The following is a 14,862-nucleotide window of genomic DNA, read 5'->3' on the forward strand; positions in this document are numbered from 1 at the left end:
CGGCTTGGGTCAAAAGAGAAGAGGTGTTACACTTCACCACCCTTGACAAGGTCCCAAACATACCCGTTGGAGAGGATTCCTCTAGAAATGAAAGAGGAGATTCTCATGAAATTGAAGGGCAAATGCATCTCGAAGTTCATCAGCGTTTCTAAATCCTGGTCATCGATAGTCCGTAGCAAACGTTTTACCAACTTGTACCTAAATCGATCTATGGCTCAACCACGTATCCTTTTCTCATTGACCTTCCGTGGAGACAATGAGATGCAGCTCTTCTACTCTTGCTCTCAGGAGGATCCATCTTCTGATCATCAAACGGTTAGTTGTCACCCTCTGAATCAAGATAACTGGTTTGATTTGTATCCACCTGTCCACGGCTTGCTGTGCTGTCTGAATGATAATAATAGAGTGATGATTGGGAATCCTACTACTTGTCAATTTATTACTTTGCCGAGAGTCCGAAATGTGAGGAAAGACATAAGCTACTTCTTTGGATATGATCCTGTTAATGGTGAATACAAAGTGTTGTGCATGACGGTGTCACATAGTAGTACATCAAGCAATCTTGTGTCGCAGGAGCATCAAGTTTTCACTCTAGGAGCTAGGATAAAGTAATGGAGAAAGATCGAATGTAAGCATCCCCATTTGGCTCTTCCTACAACTCTATGGTTATGCAGCAATGGGGTTGTGTATTATATGGCTTGGATAGGCAAAGTTCGTTCTCTGATGTGCTTTGATGTTGGTTCTGAAAAGTTTAGTGTCATTAAGTTACCCAGTGACGGGTATGTCCAATATCTGTCGCACTACAGCGAAAAGATAGCTGCAGCGAATGTGTTAGTCACCGGTACACTTGACTTGTGGGTTCTTGAAGATGCCAGCAAACCACATTGGTCACAAGTTTCAATCGTGATTCCTTCTTGGACAGATTCATATGGTGAGTTTGATTTTTTCATGTTAAGGGGTAGACTTGGCACCGCGAGCTTGTATTTACACCGGCCTTTGTCACAGACCCGTTCTATAAACTATGTTACGATCTCAAGGGGAGGAAAGCTAGAAAAATCCAGATCGAAGGTATTGGGGCTCACCTAACGCATATAGATGTCTATCTGGATCATGTTGAGAGTCCTATGTTTCTGGAACTGTAAGGTAATCATCTGTTGATGACGATTTCTTTGGTGTTGTTGTATGCTGAACTAATCTCTCTCTTTCTCTTTTTTTTTTCTTTCAAGTTTTGAATTAAGTTGTCGGATATTGTTTGTTTAAGACTAATCCTTAACTGAATATGATCAACAATGGTTTTGTATGCTTTCTATGCATTTGCAATTTTTATAACTTGTTTAAAATAATCTATGATTTTGTGTGGAACTTATAATGCTTTGGTTTTTTTTAATTTGATTTATTTTGGCGAGAATGATGAGTTTAGTGTTGTTGGCTAGATGTTTTTTTATCACCCTCTTATAAATCTTTTGCCTAAGAGCAAAATTACCTCAAATAATTACATTAAATCTTTTTTAATTATGTTTGACTAAACCATCACACACGTTCGTGCTCGGAGATTTTATGTAACTTTACATTATGTTTTTATTTAACCTATTGTTTGAAATCAATTCTATATTTTGGGAATTTTGGAAAGTTAATGAAATCAAATCTTTGAGACTTCTTATCTGTTTCCTAAAACTAAAATTTCTGTAACTGTAGCTCATATATTCAAACTTTTAAACTAAGGATCTAAATCTGGTCGTATCAGTTGAAGTCATTTCTACGTTTGAAAATCTATATTTTAGCAATTAAAAAGTTGAATCATTGAATCTAATTTTTGAGTTTTTCTTTTTAATTTTTTTTGTTCCCTAAATTTAAAATTTCTATTAGTCATATTTTTAAATTTTCCGCTACAAGAAAACATGTCATTTGCGACTCTTTCGCGACCACTTAAGATGGTTGCTAAAAACGGTCGCAAAATATGTTGGTCGTAACAAGGACGCTTATTTGCAACAGATTTCGGATTCTATAATATAGTTGTATATTTGACGGGCCGTGGTAGTTGCACATTTCCGACTAAACTGCAACAAAGTCTATTTGGGGACATTTTTGTGTCTATATAAAACAGTCCTATGTTTACACAGTTTTGGGACTAATTTATTAGTGTGGGTTTAGCGACAAATTTTGTAATTTGGATTAGTCACGAAGTAGTCACATTTTTAAAATTGATTTGGTCACAAAATAGTCACATTTTTTTAATTGGTTTGGTCACATATTAGTCACGGTTTGGCAATCCTAAATCTGATTAATTTCGGATTTTGAAATGATATTAATCAAAAGGAATGATGATTTAAACTAATAATCAAGCAAAATTTATCATCCAAAACAAAAGATCATCCTAAACAGCCAACAAACAGTATTCATTAAAAAGAAAAAAGGAGAATTGGAAGTTCATTAGTTGCACGTTCATTAAAAAAGAAAGGAGAATTGGAAGTTCATTAGTCGAAAGCTGTATTAGAGGAAGGAGAATTGGCAGCTGGACTAGAGGCTGTTGTGGTGACTACTGTGGTGCCTCCTTTGGTGGGTTGTGCAGTGGTTGGAGGCACGGTAGCTGGATGGGTGGCCGCATCTGTGTTCAGGAAGAGAAACCATAAAAGCTTCGAACTCAGGATTTTTTTCTTTCATGAAGAGGAAAAGCTTCTTCATCTAAGCTTGATACTCTCGGTGTTCCTGATCACGTCATGCATTCTCAGCCTCGTGTTCAGAAATCTTTGCGTCAAAGTTGATCTTGAAGCTCCACAAGAGTTGGTGGAGAAGCGTTCGCATAACTCTCTGTCCTTTTTATTTTCTTTAGTGTCTCCACAAGTGATCCAAGTCCAAATGGGTTGCCTTTGTTATCTGTTTGAGTACACTAGACCAAAAGAAAATATTTCAGTAATCATCACAGACTAAACAGAGACGTAGAGGTATAGTATCTCCCCCTCCTCAAGCTTGACAAGTACCGGATGGCTGGTCAAGTATTCTTTAATCCTTCACAGTCTTCGTCCCATTGGAAATCCTTGTTCCCTCGTAGAATTTGCTAGAAGGGAAGGCATTTGTCTATGGACCACACGATGAACCTATTTAATGCGGCAATTTGACCGGTCATGCGTTGTACTTCCCTGTTTGCTAGAAGGGAAGGCATTTGTATTCGCCTCTATCCCCCGTTCGGTCAAAATTTATCCCAAGAACTCGCCTGAGATTATGCCAAATGTTCACTTTGTCAGATTTAAATTCATCTGAAAGCGGTTTAAAATGTCGAAACATTCTGCGAGGTGTTGCACATGTTTAGCCATTAATGATTTGACCAACATATCATCGATGTAGACTTCCATTTTCCGGCCGACCAGGTCGGCAAACATCATGTTTAGCGGTCGTTCGTAAGTCACCCAAGCATTCTTTAATCCAAACGAGATGACTTTATAACAATAAATCCCTCTGTCTGTTAAGAATACAGTTTTCTCCCGTTCTAACGGGCTCATCGCGATTCGATTGTATCTGGAGAAAGCGTCCATGAACGACAACAGCTGGTTTTCGGAAGTAGCCTCCACAAGGAGATCTATATGGGGTAAGGGAAAACAATCTTTGGGAAAAGATTTGTTGAAATCGGTGTAGTCCACGCAGAATCTCCACTTGAGATTCTTTTTCTTTACCATGACCGAATTGGCTAACCAGTCGGGATATTGTACTTCCATTATCTGGTCCGCTTTGAAGAGTCGTTCGAACTCATCTAGGACCGCTTTTACCCGATCTGGTCCTAAGCGTCTACCCTTCTGCCTGACTGGCTTGAACGTAGGGTCGATATTGAGCTTGTGGCAGGTGACATCAGGGTCGATCCCGACCATGTCCTTAGTGGACCAGATGAACATGGACGTTCTAGATTTCAGGAAAGAGATCAGTTCAGTTTTTAAATCGTCCTCCAATTCGGCTTCGATCCTGACTATTCGCGATGGATCTGAATCGTCGATGTGAATTTGAATGATCTGACATCCTGACGACTTAAACAGGATGCACTCTGGCTTATGGGGACCAGTCAATTGATCCCCATTTTGTAATTGCTATGCATCCTCCAGCTGCCTCTGCTTTTTCTAGATAATGGAGCAGGTCTTAGCCATCTTCTGATCTCCATACAGCGTGTACATCCCAGTAGCGTTCAGAAATTTGACGCAAAGGTGGTAAGTAGAAGGGATTGCCCGCATTGCATATATCCAAGGCGATCCCAAGATAGGAGGTGCGTCTATGATCACGAACTTGGTTTTCAGTGGAACTCAGCCGATGCATACCTGCGACTCCACATCGCCCATTGACATCTTGGCAATTCTGTCAAAGTACTAGTCTCTTGCTTGACTTGCTCTGGTGCAATGCCCTTCTTTTCTAACATCTGCCAGAATATGACGTTGACCGTGCATCTTCGCCCATGGCCACTTCGACAACCAGGGGGTCGTTACGAGGATGCTGAATTCCTTTAGCATCTCCGGATGTGAACATAATGAGATCTTTGCTGAGCATTTGTTCATCCAAAACTACTTGTACGCTACAAATCTATCATGTTGAAGCTTCCGGGGGCCAGTGAGATCGTTGCAGTCGTCACGTTGGCTGATGATCATAGTAATTCTTCTACATGGGGGAAAATTGATGCGTTCAGGTTATTTCCCTCTTTGAAGCTTCTGGGGGCCAGTGAGATCGTCTTCTCGGGCTTGATTTTCATGAAGTTCTGCCAGGGTGTACTGCGCCTATCGTTCCGGAAGCCGTTGGGCTGAGCATCATTACTGTTGGATTCCCTGTCCCGACCATTGTTAGGTCGCCTGGTCCATCCGGCTTTATTTCGCCGACCGCCACGAAAACCTTTGGGTTGATAAACAGCTTCACCCTATAGGTATTTATCGAACAGGAAATTTGACAAGTGTTTGCACGCTGCAGTTGACTGCGCGAGAACTTTATTGAAGTTGCATAATAACTCCTTCGGGGTTGAAGGCGATTTATCCCGGCTGTTGGCCTCAGAGACCGCATGAATTGGTTTATATCCTCTACAGAGATCGATCGTGCGAGAACGGTCTTTGCGGCTTGCCTAGCGACGTCCTCTTCCAAAAACGCGAACCATGATTCGTTGAGTGAACGGGATCTGCTGCGTTGCACCGGATCAATCTCTGGGGCCAAACTAACGCCACGATGAAGTAGTGATCCAATGTCCCAAAGTTTTGAGTGGATCTCTTTCCAACTCTTGGTAGGGGCCCGAAGCCATGTGACCTCGCAAAGATTGTCTGATGTGAGGATGTATTCCCGATTCCACTACCTACGGGATATTCTGTGTACCAGATCGGTCAGCCTAGGATGGGGGATCGGAAACAGATGTCGTCGGGTTTTTCTGTTCGTCCTGAACTGTTGTTGCGGTGCGGGGGAGGTGGTGTGCGATACTCAACTACATTCATTTTTTGGTTTGTTTCAGATATGATCTGGTAAATCTCCTTGGTCATCGTTTCGAACACGACTTGGAAATCGTTCAGGGAGACGACCTGAGGGGGTTGTGCGATTTGCGCAACATGAGGTTGCTCGACACCGGATCTGTCACCAAGTCGCTCTCCATTGGTATGCTTTGTCCCCTGGCTGCGCGCTTTGACCATGCCTATCACAGTTCGAGGAGCAGATTGGTCATCGGTCGGGTTAACCGACGTGCTCTGACTACGACGAACATAGACGAGCGACGACAATTTGGTTGAAGTGGTGCTTGGATCCAAGGTGCCATCCTGCGAATTATGGTTATCAAGGCTCATAACGGTGGAGATGCCCTGTTGGGGAAGGGTTACACCGGTAATTTTGTCGTTGGAGGCTGGAGTCATTGTCCGGGTTACAAGAGAAGTTTTGAAGAATGCTTTTAAGAGAGAAGTAACTGACATCTTTGCGTCCCCACAGACGGCGCCAATTGTAGAAACAAGGTTTTTTACAATGAATTTGTTTGAAGGGGGAAATAAATTCAATAAAGAACTCTCTCTTAAAATCGGATCAAAGCTATGAAACAAAAGAGATCAAAATCTCTTGAGAAAGAAGTTAGGTTTTTCTCTCAAGAATAAGGAAAAACTAGAGTTTTTGTATTAATTGCTTGATGTTTTTCAAAGAAGGGATACCCCTCTATTTATATGATAGCCAAGATTACAGAATATGTCTACTTTCCTAATGATTTTCACCGAAATTAGGTAAATTCCTTCTTCTGATGTCAAGTCAGCTTCACCGGTGATCTAGAAGTCCGCTATAATTTTTTATGGGCCGTCCAGCTCTGTTAGTCAACGAATCAAAGGCCCAATTCTCTGCCCCAATCAGTTTTTTGGGTTGGATAACCAGGTTACATCTGATTTAGACCAGTATGTCGCACCAACATCTTTCCATTTATGAGAAAAAGCATATTGAACCAAAGTTGTGGTTTTGTTGCCGCTGTTTGCGCTTGTTCCAGTTTGTGTCACGTGCGCTGATGCTCGATCGAGACGTAAGGGAGGTGGTGAGAGAGAGAGAGAGAGCAAGACGTCATGAAGGTAGTGGAAACCACTGGTGGGTCTGGTAAGACATGTCATTTTTGTGGTAAGCATCATATCAAGAGGTCAGAGCAAATTAGTTTATTAGTTTAAACTTTAAACTACTGGATTGTGAATCAATTGGTACTTGGAAAAACAAAAAGCTAATTAGTACGAGAAAGGAAAGTAGATACGATCACCTCTCTCTATGATGAAGCCGAATTCGAGAAGATGTATGAATCTCGGCTTTGACTAATGACACACTTCTCTCACCATTTGAGCCCTTAACGTTAAATATAAATATTCCATTCAAATCTAAACCTAAAAGTTCTATTAAATTCTCGTCAAATCATGTTTGTTCTAATAGTTCTATAAGTTTTTTTAACTAATGTTTTCCTTCGTTGGATCTGCAAATTATGAGTTCATCATCTCACCTAATGATTGATCTCGTCCTTGAGATTTCGTCGAGACTGCCATCAAAGTCAGTCACAAGGTTACGTTGCATGTCGACACTATGGGCATCATCAAATCATCGACGCACCTCTTTTTCGCCATCATAGAGAATGTGACATCCCGGTTTCAGAGACTTGCATAGAGGTTTAAAAGAATTGATTTGGCCACCTATATAACCAAAGTGCACTTATCTTTTCGGTCAAAGGATCTGAGAGAACTAGAGTTAAGCGTGCTTAAGCTAGAATAGTCTGTGGATGGGTGACCTTCCGGGAAGTGACCGTCGGAACTCTGCGAGTAAGGACAAAACATAGGGAAAGATCATGTGGTGATTTGTAGGGACGGTAACAAGTCTTTAAATCTTCCCAGACGTAGCAAACCGACAGTCGGATATGGATGGGCTCACGGGCCTCGTCAGAGGACGTGAGGCCCATTAAGGAAGGTGGGCCCATGGACTGAGAGTGTACATGGGACCCACTGAGAGGTGGCGGTCTGGGCGTTATAAGTGGTATTAGAGCCGAACCCCGATGAGTGTGGAGTCGAGTGGACTCACACCGTCGGGGGTGGCGGTCGTGGTGCGCAACGAGGAAGTTGCGACCTGTTAGTGGGGGTGAATTGTGACACCTCGGTTTCAGAGACTTGAGGAGAGGTTTCCAATAATTTATTTGGCCACCTATATCACCAAAGTGCACTTATGTTTTCAGTCAAGGGATCTGAGAGAACTCCAGAGTTAAACTTGCTTAAGCTGGAGTAGTCACAAGATGGGTGACCTTCCGGGAAGTGACCGTCGGAACTGTGCGAGTGAGGACAAAACATAGGGAAAGATCATGTGGTGATTTGTAGGGACGATAAAAAGTCTTTAAAACCTCCCGGACGTAGCAAACCGACCGTCGGATATGGATGGGCTCACGGGCCTAGTGACAGGACGTGAGGTCCATTAAATAAGGTGGGCCTATGGACAGAGAGTGGACATGGGGCCCACTGAGAGGTGGCGGTCGGGGCGTTACAGAGAACGGTCACAAAAACGCAGACTCATGTGGCGTGTGGAGTTTTTTCTCGTTGTCAACTTGAGAATCCATATGAGAAGTCATCATCGTCGTCGTTTCTTGTGAAGTTTCTTGTGAAGTTCTCTCCAGAAAATTTAAAGAACAATCATCATAGTGACATAAAAACAATTTCATGTGGCTACGCATCTGGTTTGATCAATTTCCATGGTAATCAATGCAAGACTAGACCTCCACTGATATGTAACACCAACACAGGACGGTATGTGAATACCTAAATGGTAAAGTTACATAAAGGCGTACAGCTTTTTTAGGTTTGACCCGATTGACAAGCAATACAAGGTATTGTTCATGGCTTCTCCTTCTGGTCGTGGTCTTCATAGAATTCTTACTTTTGGAGCTGAAGATATGAGGAAGAGAAAAAAAAAAAAAATTCCTTAGGACGCCATGATATTAGGAGTGATGGGGTTTTATATTACTTAGTTGGGAGAGATAATCTATTGTTCAGCTATATGATAGTTTTCTTTCATGTTAGGTATGAAAATTTTACTTTTATTGTCGTATAAAGGTTTTGTCAATTGATAAACTACAATGGCAAATTTTGATTTATTGAGAGGATGATGTCGGCGATTATTTGGAGAATAATCTCTTCATTGGTGCCACTAATGAGATGCGTGTGTGGGTTATAGAGGATGTTGAGAAACATGAATGGTCGTATTATGCCTACACTTGGAGTTGGAGCAATGATAAATTCTTAGGTCATCGTGTTTCCATTGCTGGAGTGACCACTTCGGGTGAAATGGTGTTTTCGATGAGAAAGTATAGACCTAGGCAACCATGTTTTCTATTTCAGCCCTAAAAGGAACACTCCTCAACGTGTTGAAATCCAAGGTTTTTGTGAAGTGTTTATGAAACCTTGTAGCATTCTCACTTTCGTAAACCACGTAGAGGATCTAAGTCTTAACGATTTAAAACTACTAAATTCATTCCATGATCCATTTGAAGATACATAATATGTGGAAGATTCAGATTCAGATTCAAAATCAGACTGAGAAGGGACAAGGGAGAAGAAGGTAGAGATGATCATTGGAGTTAAAGTTAGTTGAAAGGAATGAGCATGTCATTTTGTGCTTTTATCTGTGCGTTTTTGTTTTCTTTTTCTTTTTGTCAACCTTATCTATGTGTTTATGCTCTTTTGATAAATACTGTTTTATGTTAATAAATTAAGTCTGATCATGTCGGATCATAAGATAGCTCCTACATGAGTTGCACCGTTGAAGCTCAAGTTATTACACGATATAACATTATGAAGGACTGAGTGCATTTAGGAAGAGTTTGATATGATTTCAACGATAAAAAGTCTATATCAAGTATTTCAGGTTTCAAGAAAGTTTTACAGGTTTCATGGTAAACTGGACCAAAAAACTAGGAAAACAAATTTCAGGACAGACTCAGAGCTTCAAAATACGGGACACTTTCGAGTTTTGAAGAACTTCCCAAACTCATATTTTGACAAGCTTTGTGTCTATGCAAAGCTAGAAGAGTCATATTTATCCTCAAAGAGGAATCAAATTATTTGTTTATCCCATTGGATCCGGATTTACTAAGACTCTCATAGACTCGCGAGAGGACAAACATTTAGCCGATGGGCTTTAGCTGAAGGCCCGACCAGCAACCTTCACCGCGGCCTGGTCCAAGCCTTGACAATGGTCTAGAAAACTCCATTGCCGCCCCCTTGTCCTGCACCTAAGAAGAAAAGACAACTTTGCTCTTACAAACCTTAATCCAAAACAAAATCCTATAAATACTCTTCAAGACCTAGGGTTTTAAGTGTGATTTCATTGTGCCTTTGAAACCTGTCTCTTAGTGCTTCATCAATAGCTTTTGGAGCAGACCTAGCCACGACCAGAGAAGCAGACGCAACCTCTCGTCTCTCTTGAAGCCTTTGAAGATCCATCATCAATCTCTACTCTTTCTAATATCTTTATTACTTTCATCGCTTTTTGAGAGATAAGTTACTTTTGACATCGAGAGAATTTTTCTTTGAACGCCTTTAGTTTATTGAATCGTTTTTGATGCTATACTTAATAATATTAATGTAGTTTCTTTGAATCATGAGCAAGAAGTTTACTTGTTGGATTTTATAGGTTGATTCAAGGGGAATTCATGTTCACTTCAATTAGGTTGTTAGATCATTATTTCTGGTTACATATTAGAGTTCTTTTGGGACATATTTACCTTAATGCATGTGTTTGGAATGATCACCAAGCACTGATCTAGAGAACGGGAGCGCTAACCGCGTTATCCTAGTTCTCTGAACTAATTTTATACCAAAACTTCAGGTCGTAACTTGCGTAAGGTGAGTTGCGGAGTTTGATGAACGTATTGAACTCGTTTTACTTCCTGGTTGACATGCATCATTGCCTGCAAAGATTGAGTAACATAGTATGGAGACTTTAGACTTTTTTCATGTGATCTATAGGTTTTTAGTTCATTCATGTTTCATAGTTGAGAACCTAGACCGAATTGATTAGTTACTTACATTAGATCTTAACACTTGATTTGCTTAGAACCATGAAAATCTGGATTGATTCCCAAATGTCCAACACTTTAGTCTTATAGTTTTAACCGCTTTTATTTGTCTTTTCTTTCTTTGTATTACATTTTAGGAAAACCAAAACCCCAACTCTTCTTTTCATCTTGGCCATAGTTTTTTCTCTTTTAATTCAATTTGTATCAACTATTATTTTTAGTAGGATCGATCTTACAATACTACATTGATTAACTGTGTACTTTCAGTCGACGTATGGTCTTTTCAATTAAAAGATTTTAAAGTGAAGTTTCAGATACATCAGCATGGGAAGGCTATCAAGATATGTGAGAGAAATAATTCGTAACATATTTACGGTAAGTATTGGTCGCCACTCAAGTTACAACCAGGTTATTCATCTGTTATCCTGCTTTGCTTTGTTTGCATTGTGCATACGATGATCCCATTCGCTCTTTTTCCGAGTAATCTCTGACACAAGCTCGAGCTAACTCGGCTGGTACGATCCGGTTTCGTCGCCAAACTTCTCGAACCAAGGAAGGAGTGGTTAAGGGGCAAGCTGCTCAAGCATCCAAACCACGAACAAACACGTAACTTGGGGAAGACGAGGTGCACCACACGAGCTACGAGATTCTCGTGATAAAACACAAAGGTTCTCTAGCTATGGAGTATCGGGTCTCGACAAAGCTGAGAACGAAGTGGCTGCGCAAACTAGGGCAAGCTTAAAAAAAAGTTCTTACTTTTATTTCATCGTAAAAAATAATGATACACACGGTGGCCTTTATAGGCAATTACAAGAAAGAAGAAAAGAAAAAAAAAATACAAAAAAAAAAATACAAAAATTAAAATAAAAAAATACTCTAGACTCTAGAGTTTATTGTGCAACAGTCTTAATTGAAATAACTAAATATGGCTAATTTAATCCTGCAAAATCAAAGCAATAAACTCATTAAAGTAAAAAATGGAAATAATTCAAAAACTTACCTTCACATATCGGTAATAAAGGAAAGTCTTGAGCTTGTTCACCAAGCCTTGGTTCTAGACGTTCTCCTAGTCTTCATGCATCCTCTATGTTGATCACAAGGAAGTTGTGGGCTTGGGCCTGCGAGCCCACCAGTGGCCAAAAGTCACTCCGAACTGAATCCAGGTCACGACTCACGGTCGAAGGTGGTGCAACGTCTTCTTCATGTTGGTCTTGAATTGTAGAGAAAATAGCTCGACCCAATGGCTCATGTGGAGGTGGTGATGAGCTGACTTGTCCCATAAGTTTTTCCACGTACTTGTTAAACTTGTGTTGAAGCACTTTAGCTCGTTGTCTTGTTATGGCTCCATCAAAGACTTGTGGTGCTTCCGGTTTAGATTCTTTGTTCGGTTTTGTTGGACCATCGGGTTCAGTTGGGATGTCCTCATCAATCTCTCTCTCTCACCCTCTCTCTCTCGTTTATCTTTTAATGCGACTTGTGTTTGTAGAAGATTTAAGACTGATTAATTAGCGGATACAACAGAGATTAAATAAAAAAAACTACTAAAATAATTTTAAAAAATATTAAAATATGAACAACTACATTTTGTGAAAAATATAAGAAAACTAAATATGATTCAAAATGAAAAAATATAAATTAAATACTAAATAATCATAAACTAGTTATTCTAAAATTTAAACAAATTAATTTTAAATTAGACACAAATATAGTTTAGTTAGAACATAAAATATATCATAATTCATTAATCTTAACAGTATGCTTTTTTTTTTTTGGGGCAGATCCTTACTATGGGACCGGAACTAGACTTGGAAGATACATATAACCAGATTTATATGTCCACATCTCTTCCCCCCTATGTCTTTCTATCTCTTTTTTTTGGAATCCATCTTTTCCAATAATGTATAAGTTGAGGCAAACGCAGTTGCTTCCACTGGTTACTAATCTTTCAGAACATGTAACGTTAATCCTACTAATTTGGTCAATAAAAAACACCGAATGAGGAGGATCTTCCCCGAGATCAAATGCTGGCAGATCAGGTCTCCACACAACAAAAAGTTTGGTCCAAGAAACAACCATATCTTTGACACTGTTTGTGACCCATACCTCAATCTCCCCTAGTTGATCATGTTCTTCGTATATGCGTTGGCGAAGCAAAGAAAGCTTATCTCCTCTATAAGCTGATAAGGCTACATTATCATATGGACCTTCCACGAAAGGAATTAGGCTCAGACGTTTGAATCTCTCCGTGGAAAAATCGAAACTTTGGATAAATGATGGGCCATGATATTCTCCAGCAATCCAATACATATTTCCTTTTAAGGATACACTAGCACACGGTGAGGTTACAGTCCAATCCAAAGGAATGTCAAGAGTTTTCCAAGAATTTGACTTGAGGTCGTAGATCTCAACCGGTGGGTCATACTTAGCCGTGGGGCACCGGTTGTCTCCGAAAATATCTTCATTGTAAAATCTCAAGATTTTGTAGTTATCACGAGATGCACCATCATATCCAATGCCGTAATAATCATTAAAGGCATAAGAATTCCTAGGTTTGGTGACCCATCTAACTCGGTTAAAGCAAGGGTTCCAAACAGCGAGTCTTTTGGGACCACGAAAGATGCATAGCAACAACCCATCACATTGAACAATATTAGACAGCTTACCGCTTCCTTGAAACTCATTTGGGAGTGGTAAATATGAATGATCATCGTTGGACAGGTTAAAGATCTGAACCTTATCAGTGATTCGTATAATACGTTCTTTGACCTGTTCTAGATGATCGTAGATGAATCTCTTATCTTTGAAGAGAGCATTCCATCTTGTGCACGTCAAGTTGAATCGTTTTAGATCTTCAGCTGGAACACTACCAAATATTAATTCCCATATTTCGGGAGGTATAAATGAACCTTCTGATGAAGCCATGCATATACGAGATTTCAAAAAATTATTGCTACCAGAGGTATGAGTTATGTTCTGTCCGTATGGATGTTTATATAGCATGTTGGATATGTCACGTGGATGTAATAAAAGTTTAGGACCACACTTTCTTATTAAACCAATCAAAAATTAAAAAGTAAGATTTTATATCTATGTATCCAAATTATTTTTTTAATAACTATATTTGGAAGATTTTGTTACGATTTTAAATTATGATTCTCCTATCATCTTCCTTTAATTTCATTAACAAATTGTTTGACTTATCATATATACATATGATAAATAAATATGTAGATTTTTTCTATATTTGTTGTGATTTGAATTTTTTAAAATGAAGATATATTATTCAATCTATAAAGAAAATAATGTTTACTTTAATGTTCCACATCGGCAGTGAAACCACCCGACCCGTTATTTTTTTAAATAATAATAACATAATTAAATATCCCATAATATTTAATTATAACACAAACTGTAAACCAAAATAAACCAATCCCAGATAATCACCTAAACCAACAAATACCAAAACAACAACATGCACAACGGAAACATAAATCATAACCAACAACCTAACACATGCTTATCCAAGGTTCCAACATGAAAAATATAACCAACAACACACACATGAGACCCTAGATCATCCTCTTCCTCATTGCCATGATTCAACACTACACATGCATTACCTGCACCACAAACACAATAAGATGCGTGAGTATTACCATAAATACCCAGTGAGACGATCCTCCCATCTACGAGCTATACACACAAACAAATCAAGAGTACAACCACAAACAAAATATAACAAGCCAACCATTAATCAGAACTCTCAATAACACATTCACCACACCTACACATCATCACACAAAACAAGTCATACAACCCAATCGCTTAGATAAGCTCATGGTCCCGCACTCACCTTAACAAGCTGATTCTAACAACAAACATAACCAGGAGAACTCTCCTCGTGTCTAAAACAGTGCAGAAACGTCCTACAACAAGTAACACAACCAAAAACAACCTTGAAGCAAACTGGACAGAAACATCAGAAAATAACAGTCTCAAAGAAGAAACCCTAAACTAAAAACCAACCATTAACAATCAAATCCCCCCGGTGAAAAGCTAGGTCTAGACGTCCATAAGCTTCCCACTAAATTTCAGCGCGATCCGATCTCAGATGACACTGCAATCGATCCCGAAACACCCTGTGGTCTCAATCCGCAACTGAGAAGAAACGCCCCACGAAACTGCCGATATCTCCTTTCGAAAAGATTTGAGCAGTCGAATCCTCCTTCTCCCAAACCCTAACGATTCTGCTCATTCCCCTTCTTTCTAAGATAAAGCTCTGTTGATCTTTTTCTCCTTCTCTTTCACACCAAATCGACCAAGGCTCTCTCTCTCTTTCTTTCTAAGTGTCGACAATC

General features: G+C 39.7%; 2 protein-coding genes across 2 annotated transcripts; one reads left to right on the top strand and one right to left on the bottom strand.

Moving 5' to 3' along the window:
* Nucleotides 211-1,142, top strand: LOC104738172 (putative F-box protein At3g10790). Its single transcript, XM_010458390.1, has 3 exons — nucleotides 211-608; nucleotides 675-931; nucleotides 1,006-1,142. Exons 1-3 carry the CDS (start codon nucleotides 211-213, stop codon nucleotides 1,140-1,142), a joined length of 792 nt encoding a protein of 263 aa, XP_010456692.1.
* LOC104738173 (F-box/WD-40 repeat-containing protein 1-like) lies at nucleotides 12,290-13,426 on the bottom strand. Its single transcript, XM_010458391.1, has one exon. It carries the CDS (start codon nucleotides 13,424-13,426, stop codon nucleotides 12,290-12,292), a length of 1,137 nt encoding a protein of 378 aa, XP_010456693.1.

Source organism: Camelina sativa, chromosome 13 (genome assembly GCF_000633955.1).
Source record: "Camelina sativa cultivar DH55 chromosome 13, Cs, whole genome shotgun sequence".
Taxonomy (NCBI): domain Eukaryota; kingdom Viridiplantae; phylum Streptophyta; class Magnoliopsida; order Brassicales; family Brassicaceae; genus Camelina; species Camelina sativa.

Bases quoted from the DNA above. Each gene is read 5' to 3' on its own strand.
- LOC104738172 (XM_010458390.1), top strand. From the start codon at position 211: ATGGCTCAACCACGTATCCTTTTCTCATTGACCTTCCGTGGAGACAAT. The intron at 609-674 runs GTAATGGAGAAA...ATGGTTATGCAG, and splicing joins ACTCTAGGAGCTAGGATAAA to CAATGGGGTTGTGTATTATA. The intron at 932-1,005 runs GTGAGTTTGATT...CCTTTGTCACAG, and splicing joins TTCTTGGACAGATTCATATG to ACCCGTTCTATAAACTATGT.
- LOC104738173 (XM_010458391.1), bottom strand. From the start codon at position 13,426: ATGGCTTCATCAGAAGGTTCATTTATACCTCCCGAAATATGGGAATTA.